Below are 17,691 nucleotides of genomic sequence, written 5' to 3'. Positions count from 1 at the left end.
AAAAAAGCTGGTATAAGTTGGTAAGCCACATAAACAGTCACACCGTCCTAAATTTTTTGAGAGCCCACAATTTTGTGCAGTAATGCAAGCCGTGTGCCTGGCAACGCACACTTTGAACCGGACGAAAGGAATTTACAGGCAAGGGCGACCTTTGGCTGTAGCAAACGTCTATAGAATAAAATTTTTGATATGCATGTTGCTTTATGGACATATTGTTCTGGTATTAAACATATTTTACAAAAACTAGAGTAGATTATATTCTATAAATCACTGGCCACCTAAATATGCATTAATTCTATTATCGGTAATGGCCTTGTTATTCAATGGATGATACCCCGGTGCTGGAGTATGAGCCTGAGGAGTCAAAGAAAACCCTCTTTCCTCTATGGGCGGCGTCACGGTATGACTTCTGCCAAATCCATAGCTTCCAGCGCTATCTCGGCGATTCCTTGCAGGTGAATTTCCTGGACTAGATTGTGCTGAACTGTCGAATTCATACGAAAAGTGGCTATCTCGTCTGTCGTACACTGGGGATGATTCACCAGCGGAATCCAATACTTGTCCAAATGTGTTTCCAGAACCCTGGCTCATCCGCCTTCTTTCACGCGCAAAAGGTAATTCCGGAGGAGCAAGAATATCATCATCACCAGCCATCATGGCTTGCCCAGTGTATTGTTTGGGTTGCGCAGTAGCGGGAGGAGGCCGTAAACCGACGGCAGTTGCCCGTTCAATGATGGGTTGAAATGCTGACCTTAGTTCTGAATAGCGTCTGTGGTTTTGCCGTAGTTGCTGAAGCTCGTACTCTGGTGAAGTTTTCTTTTCTGACGTCTCTGGTGAGGGGGGTCTAGCAGAAACATTGGTGTTTATAGCCGGAGCTGGTGGTCTTGGCCTGCGTTGATTTGGTGCTAAGCCTCGCGTGCCAGTCTTATGCGGTTTAAAAGTAGGTTCATCGGTTGTAGCAGTATGTACGGATTCATTATCACGGATGTTGCTAGCTCTTGATTTGTCCTCTATTAACCATTCATCGCCATAGTCTGCTTGGTAGATCCCCTCATTCGTGACAGAATTTCTATTGGCACTTTCGGATGAGCTTTTCTTGATAGTTTTCTCCTTCTTCAACTGCAAAGCTTCCCTTCTTTCCGGATTGAGCTCTATTTGTTGCCTCTTTCTCTTAATGTCATATGCTGGAACGCAGGTCCAGAAAAAGAAGCTGATGGCTGCACATCCCATGGCCACTATCATGAATATGATCTCCAGTTTAATTGAGTATCCCATACAATTGTCTGCTCCAATCTCGTAGCAAGCCTGTGATATCTGTGTAGAGTACTCATGGAACGTCCATCCAAATAGTAGGGTAACAAGAGCTAAGCTGATGAGACTAATCGCTGCACAGATATATATGAATTTGATCGAGATCTGCTGGCTGGCCCATAGGGAGAAACAAAAAGTGATTCCAGTTACAATGCTAGTCAATAGAGCAATCACGACATTGGCGTAACTACCCGAAGTTGTTGCATCGGTTAACTTTGTCGTAGAATTGCCAATGGCGGCAAACAGTGTTTTGTTGGCGTCTAACAAGGTGTGAGAAAAAAACCACCAGGGAGTGTCAGTACAACGGTTTTAGATAGTAACTTATGGTCTAGCGCCTTACCCAGGGCATAAAATAAATTTTGATCAAGGCACCGAAAGGAGTCGATATAGCCAAAGCAATGCTTCCACAAACCGAAGCTGACAGTATCAGGCACAGCCGCATGACTATCGCTGAGGTTCATATGCGAATTGATTTTTACTGTGTACATGGCAATCTCGTTGATAAAAGACGAAGATGAATCATAATGGCCACTCGTTTCGAGCCAAAGTGACAGCAGAATGAATATGGTCGCGAGTAGCAGCATGAGCACACGAATTATAGGGATAAGTTTATGCCTCCAGAAAGAGTATCTTGGCCCGTCATTTTCGCCTTCTCGATGCGACAACATGACTCTTGGTTTGAGGAAGAAAGAAGACCAAAAGAAGTGAGCGTCGGCGTAGGCTTACAAAATAAAAAAATTGGAGGATGCAAATTTTGGTACGACAGTGATGTAAGGTATGGCCACAATTTGACCACGGCCCCCATTTACGCTGTCTCTAGCACCCAAACCATTTGTCACCAAGCCAATGATATCCATTGTTCTTTCGGTCAAACATCTTCGCATACATCCGAAGGTGCAATGTAAATCATTCTTTGCTGATCGGCCACAAACCCTGACTTACAACAGTTCATTCAGATTCTAAAAAAAGATGGGCCGAGGCGCGAATCAGATCCTAATACCCGATCACCGGGGTCAATTATATTTCTGGCGCAATTTGGTCATGTTCCTGGGTCGCCCCTTGATATTCATGTTCATTTTGCGCGGCGCGGCTTCCATCATTAAATTATTCGTTATGCGATTTACTTTCAGGACTGATCCATTTATTACTACATGTAATCCTATGAAACCGTCTATTTGACTAGCCTTTACATTGTGTGAGTGTAAGTGTCTAGCGTATTTTAGTCCCCACAAGTTCGTTACAAAGTAGTTGCCGAACCTCTGTGCATTACAGCCCAAAGTCTCACCTAAACCAAAAAAGTGAAGACTAAAAATTTTCATGACATGCTTGTCCTTCTTTGGCTCCAATTTCAAGGTCTTGATCGTCAGGTTGGCGATGACACCGTTATTTCATATCGCAAAAGCTCAGCAGATAGAAAGGAGGGTTTATTCGACGTCTATAAAAAATCTGGCAAATAGGAAAGTAGCATAATTCCCGATTACAAGTCAGTCCACTTAGGTACATGAGGACCAGCCTCTTGCACGCTATTTTCTCTATCTCTCTCGCTTCAGCTTGTGAAACCATCCTTTCATCTTGAGGAGGCTCTTGCGGTTCTTTTCCTTCTTACGTTTAATGTCAGCACTCGGACCATTATTATTCAGTCGCATCATGGTAAGGTACTCTTCATAGCTGACCATACCGTCGCCATTAGCATCCACGTCCGATATTATTTTCTGTACGTCTTCGTCCGATACTCTATCACCAAGGCTGCGCATCATGCTCTTCAGTTCCGAAGCTGAGATATACCCATTCCCATCCTTGTCAAACGCTTTAAATGCCTCCATAAGCTCTTGGTCCGCCGTTTTTTCCGAGCTTTGTTCATTAAACGTCGGTGACATGATGTTACAGAACACGTCGAATGATGCAGGCTTACCATCAGGGAGCTATTCAAAGTTGAATGATTTGATTAGATTCATTTTTCACTATTCGTGTATCAAATATAAGTTCATCGCATGTACCATAGCATCCAGCTGTTCATTCGTAGGTAGCATATTCATCGACGCAAGTACACTATAAAGCTCCTCTCGACTGATGGTACCGTCGTGATTTCGATCAAAAGATTTAAAAAGGCTTCTTAGCTCATCCACCTGCTCATGGTTCAAAGATGTTTGAGCGTGTGGAATATTGGGACCAGTCATAGAAAGTGGAGAAAGGGATCAGTAGCTCAATAACCGCCAACGCTGAGTATTTTCTGATGAGGTTGCAGCACAGCCACCTGATTGGATGGGCCAATGGATCGGTGGCCCTGAACAGTCCCAAAAAAAAATTGTGGTTGAGGGGGGAACTGACAGTTATTCTGGTTGGCTGGCCACTCAATTAACACTCGAGATTTATTGGAGAAGACTTCTTTGTTGCAAAGAGACTTTTCTTCTCAGGTTGAGAATGAAAAACGATACACATATTACCGCAGTCTGTCGCTGCCAATTTTTTGGGTCTACGTACACAGCCCCTCTTAGCTCGCTTACATAAACACTTCTTTCATTTACCTTATCTCTACCTCAACCACACTATACCGTCGCATATTTGACCTCTCAATATAGATTTATAGTAAACTATTCAATGCATCATTCATATATGTTGTTGCTTACTGTAAAGACGAAGCTTAGCTTGTAAACGAGCCATTGCATTGGCATTATGGTTCAAAAGCTGTGGTTAGCAATAATTCTGCGTAGTACAATGACTGACAAGGCAAGTCATTATCACAGAGGATGAAAATTTTCCCTTCAGTGATGTTTTGCCTTTTGTTAAAGTGCCTCGCTTTGTATTTAATTTTAAATGATTGAAATGATATGGGGTTCTTATGGTTCAAATAACTTGATTTTATCATTCAAGATATGCCATCCAGATTCAAAAGACCACAAAATTTACGTGAGATCGCATAGTCAATGTAGAGCGGTACCAATAGCATTTGCAACTGCGCCGAACGGCATTCATTGCAAACGGACAAATCACGGCTCAGGGACAGTAGTGCAAAAGCATGAACGTGAGGCTTTGATTTGAGTCACTTAACTTAGATTTCCGATTAAGAAACCATAAAAGCAGGCCATGCATGACGACGTTCACGACGCATCGTTGCCGTTTTGCTGATGAAACTTCTCGGTCTATCTCTCTTGGCTCTAGCTTCTCAAGCTGGCCTTTCTGTGGCAGAAAGTTTGGTACGAGAGCCACATTTTTGGTCTCCAAAGAACATTTACATTTCCGTTCTGGTCCCTGGTGCTTCACACACAACGTGGGTCCTGGAAATCGGCCAGAAACTTGCCGCCCGTGGTCATAACGTCACTTTTATTGGTAAAGACGATGGTGCCAAGATTGCTCAAAGTTATCGGGGCATGAACGTCCTGTCTTTGGGTGCACCTAACGAATTCCATTCCGATGAGGACATGAGGCAATTTTCGGATCGTCCGCAATCTGCTCTCGAATCCACCAAGTTATATTTCCAAGCCTTGAATGCCGGATTCCGCAAGGATTACTTGCGGTTTGGTGAACTTATCAAGGCTTCTCGACCTGACTTGATGATATGCGACGTTTTGACGGACAGCTGCATGCGTAGCGCCGATGAACGTGGTATACCTTATGCGATAACGTCCACCGTTGCCGCGTTTCCAGGTAAGGGCATTTATGTTTTCTTGGCTTTTTTAATTTCGCTCTTTACTGACCCTTAATTCAACCACAGATGCCACTGCACCATTTATGAACTCTGTCTTCTCCTCAGAACCAACTACAGAGCGTCAATCGATTTGGACAAGATTCTATAATACCTATGTCGCTGGTATGTTACTCATACCTCACCTGGGTCCAGTCTTTGAAGAATTTACAAGCATACGAGAGGAATTGGGGATCTCGTCCGCTAAGGAAGTCTTTGCTCCTAAAGTTAAGGAATCTGTTAAGCTGATCAATAATTTTTACGGCTTGGAAATAGCAAGAGCTATCGGCCCTTTGATCAAGTTCGTCGGGCCTATCATGCCATCCTCGTACCCAGAAATGGATGCAGCTACGTCGGACTTCCTTACCTTACACCAAAAAATCGTCTATGCTGCATTTGGTCATCACATTATTCCTACGGCTCAAGAATTTGAAAAAGTACTTGTTTCCTTGATTGACTCTGTCGAAGATGGCACAGTAGATGGCTTCTTATGGGCGACTGTGCAAATGTCCGACTTTCCAGAAAAGATCGTCACTTCTAAAGGCACACAACTCAACGTCACGGAAATCCTCCAGAATCCTCAGAAATATCCTCATTACAAGTTCGTTAAATGGGCCCCTCAGTTCGCTATTTTGTCGCATTCTTCAACAGCATTGTTTATGACACATGGTGGTGCAAATTCTATTTTCGAAAGTCTCTACACTGGGCAGAAAATGCTTATACACCCTTATCTCGCTGATCAACCTGCCAACGGACAAATAATGGCAGATGCTGGGGTGGCCCTGGTCAACAATCGCTATAAAGTAGCTTCCAAGGATATTGCTGAAAAAATTCGCACGCTTGTTCAAGATAAGGATGGTTTCTTTGCAGACAATTTGAGACGCATGTCGGCACTTGCTCAATTACAGTCTATTGATGCAGTGGATAGAGCAGCAGCTGCGGTCGAGGAAATACTATTCACGTCCAAAGGCGACTCTCTTCCTCACCTCATCCCACCATCCAGCAAAATGACTTATCTGAAAGCCAACAACATTGATATTCAGATTTTACTTGCTACCTGTGTTGTCTCCGTGGTTGCTCTTGCTCTAGGTTTTGTTTACATGCTGATCAGAGCCGCTTTGACATTATTTGGAAAGGCGAAAAAATCAAAAGTAGAATAGACTATTTAGATTACTATCGGCTGTCAACCAGTATCCCTACTGTATTAAAGACTGCCAATGTTTGTGAGTTATAAACTATGATGGGATAAAAAAAAAGGGTATAGCGGTCATATGGAAATGATATGTTTATTCTCAAAAAGCTGAAAATACTCATTTCATTTACGCCAAGACCTAAGACGTAGAGCTATCATTCATTAGTATTGAAATTTGAACATTTGTGTTTTCAGCATGTATTATAGGGGCATTCAGGGTTATCGAGACGTACGAGGTCAGGTACAAACTGTTCGGTATTAACTTATCGGAATTTGGTCCGGTTCACGGCTATACACCAGCAGTCTGGATAACTAAGCTTTTTTTCAATTTTCCACTATGGATCTTCTTTATTTTCAGAGCCATAACGTTGTTTTTGAGACTATAAATTGCCAAGCTATGTAATATCAGTCGCTACATATTTTACATGTGAATACTATTTAAGCAACATTTAGGGAGAAAGTTTAAAAACATAAAAAAAAATTACAGTGCACATGAGAACCACTGGATGTAATATCAGTATCGTCCGCTTTGCTATCCCATGGTCTATACCGAAGTTCAAACCTCTGTTGAAAATCGGTCATCCTTTGATATTTACCATTTCAACAAGCCGATAATTCAAATTTTTTTCATATAAAAATATTTACATAAATTTTTTTTTCGTCTCTTACGGTTTACCATGAAAAAAATCTACTTCATTTTGATCCTAACTTTACAGAGCATCTTTTCCTCAGCAGAGAGACATTTTCGAACGCCATCCTTTTGGTCACCAAAAAATATTTTTTTCTCCACTCTTATTCATGGCTCCTCCCACACTACATGGGTATTGGAAATTGGACAAGAGCTTGCTGCAAAGGGCCATAATTTCACATTCATTTGTAGGTCATACAGCGAAAGATACCTTCGTGACTACCCCACGGTAAATTTGCTACCTATCATCGGCGAAGACCCAGTAGCCGAATATGACAAATTTGCTGTCGTGTTGCAACAGAAGGAATACAACATTGAATTAATGAGAATACTCTTCTCGTTGGTGCAAAAGACTTTCCGTGAAGACTATTTGCAATACTCGAAATATTTTCAAGAATATAAACCTGATGTGGTTTTATGCGACGCATTCATTCACGCCTGTATTTATGCCGCTGATGAAAACAAGATCCCGGTCATTGTGACCTCCACTATGGCCGTTTCTGAGGGTACGATAAAATCTCAAGTGATTAAATTTACGTATTAAAAATCATAGGACTAATGATCTAAAATTCAGACGCAAGCGCATCATTTGTCAATAATTTATTGATAGGGAATCCAACTACCGAGCATGAATCCTTGTGGACCAGATTTTACAACAAATATATTTTCGGAGTAAAGCTACTTTGGACAATCCAAAAAACATGTAGCGAAAAAATTGCTTTACAACAAGAGCTTGGTATCCCGTCTAATCAAGTGCTACCTCACAAAATGAAAGATTCCGTTAAGCTTGTCAACAATTTTTTTGGTATGGAGCCCGCACGGCCGTTGGGCCCACTGGTCAGATTTGCCGGACCCATTTTATCGTCCAGCTATCCTACATTGGACGAACGCAACGCCGAATTTCTAAACGCACACGAGCGAGTTGCATATATTGCATTTGGACATCATTCTATATCCGCACCTCATGAGCTCCAAAATTTATGGCTAGCATTGATAGATTCCATTGAAACTAATATTTTTGACGGATTTTTTTGGGTAATTCGCGATACCTCTAATTTCCCAGAAATAGTGACAAGCACTCTGGGAACCAAAGTGAATGTTTCTGATATAATCAATAATGGAGGGAAGTATCCACACTACCAATTTTCTGAATGGGCTCCACAATTTGCCATTCTATCACATCCATCCACAGCTCTCTTCATTACTCATGGGGGAGCCAACTCGCTTTTCGAAAGTCTGTACAATAGCAAAATGATGCTATTCCACCCATATTTCGGCGATCAAGGAACCAATGTGAAAATGTTGGAAAAAGCAGGAGTTGGACTCGTATACGACCGCTTTAGTTCTAATGCTAAAGATATGGTTCGCAAGATTAAGCTCATAGTCGAAGATGAAGAAGGTCGATTTGCAAGAAATGTGCGACGAATGTCGGCTTTAGTCCAACTGAAAGCAGCAGAAGCTATTCCTAACGCAATATCCACCATCGAAGAAGTTATTTTTTCGTCCAACGTAGACGAAGTCCCTCACTTATACCCTGCTTCACGAAATATGTCTTACATCAAAGCAAACAATATCGACTTGCAATTTATACTTCTTTGTCTTGCTTCTATTTTATTGTTTTTAACATATTCTACCTGCCGTGTTCTTTACCGTGCTCTATACAATTTTTTCTATCCATTTTTCATACTTTACAGCAAGTTAGTATGAACCAAACATAATATATATTACGCTTTCCCCACACCATGGCGGTTTTTAAAATTAACCTGACCATCTCAATAGAACCGTTGATGGGGGTTTGTTGAAATGTATGCATATATTTTATAGACTAAACTGCTACTTCTGAACATGGAGATACATAATAAAAAAACCCATGATATTTCTGTACCTTATGGCTTTGCGAGAGATTGGGCGTAATGAACGGCCCGTTTGGATCCCCTTTATCAAAGATGGAGTAGACTTTCACATTGCCGGCAGTGGTTATGCTTCTGAAGTTTACTCTCACAAATATCGCTCGAGAGTATCAGGACGTCGGGTTCACTGCTAGGCCTTGGCTGATCCCATTTAACAGTGCCACCACAATATAAGCCATTGCAGTAGGCAGAAGAATCAAAAAAAGCAGAAAAACAAAACTATCAGTACTTTTGATGAGGTAGGCTATCGGACACTTTTTGAAAAAAAAAAGTACAGAAAGCTAAGATTCAGCATGTATCTGAATTTTTTTACATGAAAACTTTCCAAGCATTTCAAAAAAGAATTGCTCACTACAGGGATCGAACCTGTGACCTTGGCGTTATTAGCACCACGCTCTACCGACTAAGCTAAGCGAGCTTCTTGTTGAGGACTGACTATATTGCAATTTTATTCAGAGATGCAACTACGAAATGTTTAAAAGCCAGTTTACTCAGTGGATTATGCAGTTTATCATTTAAAATTTTGTTAGCTGCTTTATATTAGCAATAGCCTTCGTTGATATACTGTTATAGGCAAGAATGCATTTTTTCGAGCCGTATAGTCGTCTTTTTTTAATTTTTGAGACGCCGCTGTCGATCGTCGAAATACTAAACTGCCGATATTGGTGCCTCAGCTCTGCTAAAGGCACCTAAATTAACAATAGTCAGGGAGATACAACTCGCCAATTTTATCTAACTGAAAACACTGCTCTTATTTATCTTTATTAATTAAAAAGAAGAGTAATGTAACATAGTTGAAAATTAGCGGAGCTTCAAGACAAATCTACTAATATAGACAATGAAGAACCGCTCCCATTCAAATAATCCCCAGCCTGCAGGTTCAAGTCCTGCCAACGTAATATTTTATAAAAATTTTCCCACTTCATAGGTGCGCCATTGCGAAATTTAAAATCACAAAGAATTTATCTTGCATAAGCGCAACTGTGTCGCCACTGGCTTAGGTCCTTCCACTTATATACTTTCAAAAACCCTCTTCAGACCCATTTGGAAGTTGGATTGCAACTTTCGTGTAGACTTAGTCTTAAAGCTACACACATCCTCGACATGCTCGGCTGAATAAGTCGGCCCATCTTTTATCGTATGCATTGTCAAGCAGAATTCCAAGCAGCCGATACGCATAATAGCTGATGCATTTTCCGAATCTGATCTGCACAGTAGAAATTCCCGTTTCGCAGTCAATGTCAATAACGATTGCTGTTGCGAAAATTTCTATGCCCCTCTGTCATCAAAGCGATAACCCAAGCTTTTGCGAAGAAAGGCTGGATCTGATGTCTGGGCCACTTTAAAGCAAGACTTTCCAAAATCACCTCAGAGATCATACGAGCAGCTGCCGAAGAAAGCAATCTCTTGCCTTCAGTCCATGATACTTACAGGTACTGGAAAAGGTATGTCTTTTTAAGCATCCTCGCTCTGCAACGGCGACTTCATTTCTTTGAATCGCCCGACCACGCCGATACCCCACCCTTCACTCAACAGAAAACGCCGCCTTTCTCCTCAAAACAGCTATATGCCAGCATGAACACCATTGCAAATCTACTGACTGCGATATCCTCGGCACTTGTCATCGCCAGCTCTTTCTCTTCGCTCAATCCATTTTTCAAACGAAAAACGCTTGCTTTATCGTTTTTTGGCCAGAAGGTTAACTCTCTCAAAACCACATCTAAACTTACCTAACTCCTACTAGCATATTAACCGTCCTGGGAGCTATGGTCAGCCTTATAGTCGGAATCTGTGGTGGTCCAGATACTCGCCTGCAGTGCAACCGCAGCGACGCCGCCTTCAAGCAACTCGACTCCCCCACCTCCTTCGCATATATGGTGTGCATGGCATGCGCCGTACGCAATCATTATAACAGTAATCAGAGCGTTATACCAACTACCACTCGAAAGGAAGTTTTATAGATGACAATGTGCGCTACTAGCTGTGTATACCGATGCCGAATGACAAAAGCCCGGGCCAATATGGGATACCATTCGAGCTATACGCCATTCTGATAGATGATCGAAGAGCATCTGATGTTTTTCTCACCGTCATTAATGACGATATTGTCGCTAGAAAGTATCCTACATCGTGGCGAAACACCAGAATGATTCTGCTTTTGAAAGGGCAATTCAGGACTACTCAACAACTGGCGATCGCTGTTACTGATCAATTTGGACGCAAAGATATTCATGAAGATAGTTGCAGACCGTATGCAGCCACTGCTACAGCGCATCATCAATCATAGTCAGACTGGATTCATCCGAGGAAGACACATTAGTGACAATGATATCCTGATGACAAACGATACAACGAAATAAAATTTGAAGGGACTGGTCATAGCAAAACCACTAATTATGTCGCAAGCAACCACCATCAAAGTCCTGCCATGTCCTGGTGATATTGCGGTGATATCCGACAATCACTGGAATGCTACTGATTGAAAATCCTGCTAGATTTGTAATGCTCTGCCTCAAGCGTCAAGCTAAACGTTGGAAAAATGGAAGTAGTATTTATGTCAGAGAAGCCAAATGACGGGTGGAGACTGATGCACCGTAAGTTGCCGTGTCGACAGTCGCTTAATCACTTCCTATCTCTGAACAATTCCCATCAGCTTTTTGCCCATTCTGCCGAGAACCTGAAGATGATATTCATATCATTGTACGATATACCATTAAATTTTCTGTATGGCGAGTCCTCTTCCTGAGCTCGGAAGGATAAGAACTGACCGTTGACCGGCAGGGCCTTTGGTTGAAAACTGTTGATGATGATGTCAAGTTGGATAAGTCCATCATGTGGATACATTTCAACGCTGGTAAGAGTCATCATTCAGAAAGTTTGGGCTCGACATTGATCATCTGCTTTTGTTGCAGTCCCCTTCAAAGCAGATCAGTGTATAAAATTTTTTGACCAACGCATTCAAGTGATTAAAAATTTTTTCTTTCTATGATAAAGATCAGTTTTTAAGTCAGCGCCAGAAATATTTATTTTAGGTACCAGCACTCAATACAAGAAATTTTATAAGACGTTATTGTCACCAGAGGAGGGTGCGAAGTAAGAAACACGATGGTGATAGAGATGGCTGAGAAGAGTTGGCATGTTAACCTCACGGCGCTATCATGGCAAGTAGTCCGGAAACTTCAACAGACGTAAAGCTTTCGCAACCATCCACCTTATCAAAGGCTACAGAAATAATAGATAATAAATGGTTGAATTGTAGTCCTTTTAAACTTGTTACAATTTTTTTTTTTTTTTTGGTTGTCAGCAAAATTCCCGTAAGAACGAGGAATGGATACAATACCTCTAAGTTAATCTTCGGAAGGGCGTTGAACTTTTCTAAATTTTCGAAAATTTTCGAAAAATGCATCTTGACAGAAATCAAAACTTTTTTTTTTTCCGAATATAAGCGAGAAAAGCTGGACTGCAGTCCGTCTCAAAATGCTACTCCACTGGTCTTTGGGATAATCTTGACAATCTTTTATAAACTGAGAAGGTAAAAAATTACGTGAACATTTACCAAAGAGGTATCTATCATAAGCCTACTATTTTTGAAGTATAATTATCAAATAATGCAATGCAGAAACACTGTTCGACCACGTTAAGGGATAGATGTCATGTAAAGATCACTTATTAAGTATAGTGGTCCAACTTTCAGAAATTGCTTCCGTGGCGCAATTGGCTAGCGCGTCTGACTGTTAATCAGGAGGTTGGAAGTTCGAGCCTTCCCGGGAGCGCAATTTTTTTTTCGTCGTCTCAGACATTTTTTGGCATCAATGTGGTGCTACTTCTTGTCAACCAGCTGCTGGTTTTTGCTGACATGAAACACACAGTTTTCTCACCGTGAGCTCTTCTCACCATGGGACTGTTTAGTTATATAGTGTAGGCAAGCAAGGAGAATGTATAGTGCAATTAAAAAAAGGTACACTCAACCGTTATAGTCGAAGCTACCAATTGCCATCTATTGGTGTGGATTTTTTGAATACTTATGCCTGTTGTTACTTGGCAAACATTTCTTTTTATTGAGAGCAATGTAATTTTTTAAAAAACTCGTAGTGAAAAGATGATCTCACTATGAGCGATGTCCTCCTATTGGAAGGAGCGCCAAGTGAAAAGGACATCGGTATCAGCGGAAGCGGAGTTACAAGGAAACAGTCAGTTCTCAGACCTCAGGTTGTTCGAAGTTGAAATTGTCGAAATTAATCCACCTTCTTCTTTGACAATTTTTTTTTAGTCATGGCGACTACAGAGAACTCTCGAAAGGTTCGATGGGAGGAGGCAGAAAATCAAACACATACATATTATGTTAATGGTTACGAAAGACAGTCAGCAAATGACGGCTCAAGATACCCTGGCATTACATCTGCCAATGGCTACCACAGGATGCTCCGTGAGCGACCTAATCCATCGTACCATGTACCACTCTCAAGTTACGACTCAGATACCGAAGGCAGAGACTCTGATGACGAAGATGACATTCTAAGAAACATTACTCGACATCCTGATAAACTACGAGACGATCCGTCGCAGCAACCAGAGATTAATCATGAACGTTTGGAATGGCAGCAGATGTTACAATCTGTGCTAATGGGCGAAGTCATTAAGTCTGAACGCAAACGTCTAGCTACTGCAGCCAACATCAGAGAACAACACCCCACTATTATCAGAGAAATATGGATAGCTTTGCGAGCAAAGTTAACCGGCCGTACAAGTGTTACTGAAAAGCAGACCTTGGAAGAATTACGCCAAGATATAGACAAAGTACTCAATAGACTTTTAGAATTTAAAGTCCAAGATACTGAATCACCGGCCTTACATCAAGTTGCCGACCTACTCAAGGATATTGATCGCATCGAAGGACTGTACCCTACTCGAGCAGAGCTCAGTATACATTGCCCCAAGTATGCCTCGGAAACTGTTCAAACCCGTGTTGATGCTTTGAACGCTTGGGGTACTATCACCCACAGTTTGAGAATGCAGTTCCAAATTCTCAAAGATTGGACAGGCTCAGATGAACTCCAAATCGCAAGAGACCCTGCTACTGAAGTCCAAAGTCTTTCCCCTGCGGGACACAAAGCCGTCCTTGGCAGTAATTCAAACGTTACCGCCCAAGAAATCGACCCATCTTTCTTGGAGCGTATTTTGAAAGAATCTGCATTGCAAGATACATTCGACAGACGTCTTCTTTCTGCACTCTACTCCCTACTTGTCAAGTCCAAGCAAACTATGGCTTCCAACTCTGAATTGTTCGACGAAATGAACTTACCTCCGTTTATCGTAGAGTTGAAGCGCCTTGCTTCTTTCCCAATATCTCTTGTCGAGGAAGCTCTCAAGTACAAGTTACACTATCAAGATCGCCTTAATAATCCCTCATCGCCCATGATAGATGCTATACTAGAAGATTATCGTGGTCTACTAAAACTCGCATGTAATGTACGACAACAGTATGAAGAATTAGCTACTCCAGCTCCAGGTTGGGAGTTCGAAGAGTGTGAAGCTGTATGCATCAACTATGATAGTATCGTCATGGACGCAGTAAGATTCTACTTTAGGCTTATTGGCTACAAGCTCGACATGGAACGTGAGAACAGTCTGAGAGAGTGCGAAGTCATGGAAAAAGAATGGGACTTTTTGAAGGAAACTATATGTCGATCTATCAAGGGCGGTGATCGCGAATGCGCCGAGCAATTCTGGTAAGTCCTCAGAACATGAGTAATCCTGTATGGTATAGTAGGAGCTTACTTTTTTTTTTACACATGGATTTCATAGCTTACTCACAAATCGATTGTTGATCGCGCTAATGAAGCACTATACTAAATGTCTCAAAAGTCCGGAAGCCCTGAAAGCGACTGGAATGGATAGTGAATATGCCAAAGTATTACAGAGCATGAGAATGCGAGCCAGAAAGCTTTTGCGATTCGCAAAGTAAGTCCCCAATATTACTTTTATTTTTGCTTGCCCTCATTTTGATTTGTACGAAATCACGTATTGACGGTTTTTATTGCTGTAAAGAATGTTCAAGGCACAGTTTGAAAACGCTGCAGAATACGTCGTAGATGGTGCTTCCTTTACCGACTTTATCAACGCTTTGGCAGAAACAGATCATTTCTTGGTGTACACTGGTACTTTTGAAGAGGATGGAGTATATGTCATTGCGTCTCCAGATCTGTTTGGTCGGCCAGATAAAATCAAGACCATAATACATGCTAGCACAACTCAGTCAGACTTAAATCCGCCACCAACACCTGGAGGTGTAAACTATGTCTCGCGCGACCCAGATCAATACGTACTTATTCTCTCGCCTTGGCAAAGCTTCCTGTGGACTGGTGATATTGTTGAATTACCCATCGATCATATCGAGCTGGAAATCAAGGCTGATCGAGTTCGACTTGTGTCTGAATCAGCTGAGCGACTGACGGAGGCGCGCGGCAAGTTCTGGAGTGTCGTCCTCAACTGTGGTGTGGAGTTGAAACAAGAACGACGAGCTCATATTCCAAAGATCAACCGAGAGCTCAACAAAATCAAGAAGAGTGTTTTCAAACTAGCTGAATCCGCTATTACTGGTGTAAAGACCATCCAAGAACAAACCCATAATGTTGACCGCCAAGATCTTGTAGAAGAATGCTTCAGCTTTGCTAGTGATTTTGGAAACTATTCAGCCAAATTTTTGGATCTAATCAGTCGGCGACAACTTGACTTGAAACTCGTTCGCTTAGCCATTGATTGGATCTGCTTTATCACTGATGAATGCGTTCCGACTGATAGGAAGACTTTCCGTTGGGCTGTACTTGCTCTCGATTTTGGTATGGTGATGACTCGCGGAAACAATATCTTGGCTCTGAGTGAAGCTGAATTCATTCGATTGCAATCAAAGGTAGCAAGCTGTATAGCATTGCTCATTTCTCACTTTGACGTATTGGGAACAAAGGTTGTACATGACGATGTCAAGGTTCAAAACCCCAGACGAAGCACCATCTCCAAGAGAGGATCTTATAATATATCCGGTGGTCGGGATGAATCAGCGACAACTACATGTTCGACATTTGGAACCACCAAAGACTCTGCTGCTAATCCCAGTGCTATTACCTATATTCGCGAGCGATGGATGCGTACCATTGCTGAATTGGAAGATAAGCGACAGGAAATTGAGCGTGAACGAAACCTTATCGGCAAAGTTCTGGACAAGCAGCGACCTGAGGATCAATCACTTATGTTCCTTGCACCTTCTTCATCTGATATATCCTTCCGATGGCAACAAGGCAAATTCATCGGTGCAGGTACTTTTGGATCTGTATACTTGGCCATCAATCTGGATACTTCTACTGTCATGGCCGTCAAGGAAATCCGTTTCCCAGATTCTAGCTCTCTTTCTGCACTGCACAAGTCTATCAAGGAAGAAATGAAGGTCATGGAAATGCTTCAGCATCCAAATATTGTTCAGTATTTCGGTATGGAGGTCCATCGTGATAAGGTCAACATCTTTATGGAGTACTGCGAGAATGGCAGTTTAGGTGGCTTGCTTGAGCATGGTGGTAGCATTGAAGATGAAATCTATGTGGTCGACTATGTGTATCAACTCTTGGAAGGTCTCGCCTATCTTCACTCTAACAACGTTGTTCATCGTGATATCAAGCCTGACAGTAAGTAGCCATATATCAATGCTTGGCATTCCTTGTGATACATTCTAACCACCTTTGTGTTTTTCAAATAGATATTTTGATTGACCATCTTGGTAAACTTAAGTTCTCCGATTTCGGTGCGGCCAAGATCCTTGCCAAGGGTCAAAAGACAATGGGTAAAACGACTATGAACGTAAACGTTAATAGCTTGACGGGAACTCCCATGTATATGGTAAGCATTTGTTTACAGCTTGGGTGTCATAAGTTCTTTTTTAAACACACATGACTAATACTCTCACAAGGCTCCTGAAGTCATCACTGGTGGTGAAAAGGGTCGTAAAGGTGCTATGGATATTTGGTCGCTAGGATGCTGTATCGTGGAAATGACAACGGGTCGACGACCATGGTCTAATTTGGATAATGAATGGGCTGTCATGTACCATGTTGCCACTGGGTGTCCTCCACTACCTGAGGCATCGCAGCTTTCTGAAGAAGGAATCGATTTCTTGAAGCAGTGCTTCATTCGATCAGCTCATAAGCGTCCTTCGGCTCAAGAGCTTCTTCAACATCCATGGATCACGAACTACTTGGATTTGTGCGACGAAGAAATGCGATATGAAGATGATGAGGAACATGATGGTATCCACCACCATTTGGCAGCCAAGTCTCCTGAACTGAAGGCGGTTGGCACCTCATCTTCTAGAATCATACGTAGTATTGCAGGCAGTATGCCACTGGAAGGGCATCCTGATCATGTCATTGGCGGTGCACAGGCTCAACAATACTTTAGAGACATCAGTGCCAGTAATCGTCATGAATCCCAATCAAGCAGCGGCAACCAAGTTTCAGACCCTATCACATCCAACAATGATAACGAGGCACACCCAGACTTTATTGCCCCCTCGCCCTCTTTGGTCAATGGCACTGTTCGCTCAGAGTCATCCATGCGCTCAGAGTCATCCTCTATTCAATACAATGAAGTACCATCCATCCCTAACTTACCACGCCATTCAAGCGCTTCTAGCCTGCGTAGCGAAGCTTCAAGTCACAACGAGGCCTAGCATCTAAATTCAAAGTATCGTACAATTTACCTATATCAAACCAAGTCAAACTGACCCACAAAAAAAAAAAAAAACCAAACCACTTGAGTCGTATATCTCGTAAAGTGAGATAATGCTTTACAATTTGTATATATTTATTACGTCCATAAATTACTACTTAGCAAGCGTAAACTTGTCACTCATTTTTCAAAT

General features: G+C 42.0%; 5 protein-coding genes and 2 non-coding genes across 7 annotated transcripts; 4 read left to right on the top strand and 3 right to left on the bottom strand.

Moving 5' to 3' along the window:
• Positions 1-167: 167 nt before the first annotated feature.
• Positions 168-2,016, bottom strand: K450DRAFT_249103 (uncharacterized protein). The gene is made up of 2 exons (XM_051590344.1): positions 1,652-2,016; positions 168-1,571 (listed from the first exon to the last, which is right to left on the bottom strand). Exons 1-2 carry the CDS (start codon positions 1,977-1,979, stop codon positions 268-270), a joined length of 1,632 nt encoding a protein of 543 aa, XP_051443118.1. The 5' UTR covers positions 1,980-2,016; the 3' UTR covers positions 168-267.
• A 720-nt stretch (positions 2,017-2,736) lies between these two features.
• On the bottom strand, positions 2,737-3,878 carry K450DRAFT_249099 (uncharacterized protein). The gene is made up of 2 exons (XM_051590343.1): positions 3,309-3,878; positions 2,737-3,233 (listed from the first exon to the last, which is right to left on the bottom strand). The coding sequence occupies exons 1-2, from the start codon at positions 3,486-3,488 to the stop codon at positions 2,844-2,846; spliced, it is 570 nt and encodes a 189-aa protein (XP_051443117.1). The 5' UTR covers positions 3,489-3,878; the 3' UTR covers positions 2,737-2,843.
• A 456-nt stretch (positions 3,879-4,334) lies between these two features.
• Positions 4,335-6,386, top strand: K450DRAFT_249098 (uncharacterized protein). The gene is made up of 2 exons (XM_051590342.1): positions 4,335-4,956; positions 5,024-6,386. Exons 1-2 carry the CDS (start codon positions 4,437-4,439, stop codon positions 6,151-6,153), a joined length of 1,650 nt encoding a protein of 549 aa, XP_051443116.1. The 5' UTR covers positions 4,335-4,436; the 3' UTR covers positions 6,154-6,386.
• A 476-nt stretch (positions 6,387-6,862) lies between these two features.
• K450DRAFT_200661 (uncharacterized protein) lies at positions 6,863-8,580 on the top strand (the record flags this gene model as incomplete). Its single annotated transcript, XM_051584639.1, has 2 exons — positions 6,863-7,379; positions 7,448-8,580. The coding sequence occupies 2 exons, from the start codon at positions 6,863-6,865 to the stop codon at positions 8,578-8,580; spliced, it is 1,650 nt and encodes a 549-aa protein (XP_051443115.1).
• A 548-nt stretch (positions 8,581-9,128) lies between these two features.
• Positions 9,129-9,201, bottom strand: K450DRAFT_t72. Its single transcript has one exon. It is a non-coding gene; the product is annotated as a tRNA-Ile (tRNA).
• Positions 9,202-12,482: 3,281 nt separating this feature from the next.
• On the top strand, positions 12,483-12,556 carry K450DRAFT_t73. The gene has a single exon. It is a non-coding gene; the product is annotated as a tRNA-Asn (tRNA).
• Positions 12,557-13,023: 467 nt separating this feature from the next.
• Positions 13,024-17,691, top strand: K450DRAFT_249085 (uncharacterized protein). The gene is made up of 6 exons (XM_051590341.1): positions 13,024-14,512; positions 14,589-14,744; positions 14,832-16,459; positions 16,531-16,670; positions 16,741-17,054; positions 17,137-17,691. Exons 1-6 carry the CDS (start codon positions 13,056-13,058, stop codon positions 17,504-17,506), a joined length of 4,065 nt encoding a protein of 1,354 aa, XP_051443114.1. The 5' UTR covers positions 13,024-13,055; the 3' UTR covers positions 17,507-17,691.

The sequence above is a fragment of the Umbelopsis ramanniana genome, assembly GCF_025399195.1.
Source record: "Umbelopsis ramanniana AG unplaced genomic scaffold K450scaffold_42, whole genome shotgun sequence".
NCBI lineage: Eukaryota > Fungi > Mucoromycota > Umbelopsidomycetes > Umbelopsidales > Umbelopsidaceae > Umbelopsis > Umbelopsis ramanniana.
The sequence above is the reverse complement of the archived record's forward strand: the minus strand, read 5'-3'. Positions and strand labels throughout refer to the sequence as shown.

What these genes read in the sequence shown, in the direction of transcription:
- K450DRAFT_249103 (XM_051590344.1), bottom strand. Translation starts at nt 1,979, where the DNA reads ATGTTGTCGCATCGAGAAGGCGAAAATGACGGGCCAAGATACTCTTTC. An exon ending in AAATTTATTTTATGCCCTGG is followed by an intron (nt 1,572 to 1,651) that starts GTAAGGCGCTAG and finishes ACACCTTGTTAG; the next exon opens with ACGCCAACAAAACACTGTTT.
- K450DRAFT_249099 (XM_051590343.1), bottom strand. Translation starts at nt 3,488, where the DNA reads ATGACTGGTCCCAATATTCCACACGCTCAAACATCTTTGAACCATGAG. An exon ending in ATGAACAGCTGGATGCTATG is followed by an intron (nt 3,234 to 3,308) that starts GTACATGCGATG and finishes AACTTTGAATAG; the next exon opens with CTCCCTGATGGTAAGCCTGC.
- K450DRAFT_249098 (XM_051590342.1), top strand. Translation starts at nt 4,437, where the DNA reads ATGAAACTTCTCGGTCTATCTCTCTTGGCTCTAGCTTCTCAAGCTGGC. An exon ending in CACCGTTGCCGCGTTTCCAG is followed by an intron (nt 4,957 to 5,023) that starts GTAAGGGCATTT and finishes ATTCAACCACAG; the next exon opens with ATGCCACTGCACCATTTATG.
- K450DRAFT_249085 (XM_051590341.1), top strand. Translation starts at nt 13,056, where the DNA reads ATGGCGACTACAGAGAACTCTCGAAAGGTTCGATGGGAGGAGGCAGAA. An exon ending in CGGGAACTCCCATGTATATG is followed by an intron (nt 16,671 to 16,740) that starts GTAAGCATTTGT and finishes TACTCTCACAAG; the next exon opens with GCTCCTGAAGTCATCACTGG. An exon ending in TGCGACGAAGAAATGCGATA is followed by an intron (nt 17,055 to 17,136) that starts TGAAGATGATGA and finishes GGCACCTCATCT; the next exon opens with TCTAGAATCATACGTAGTAT.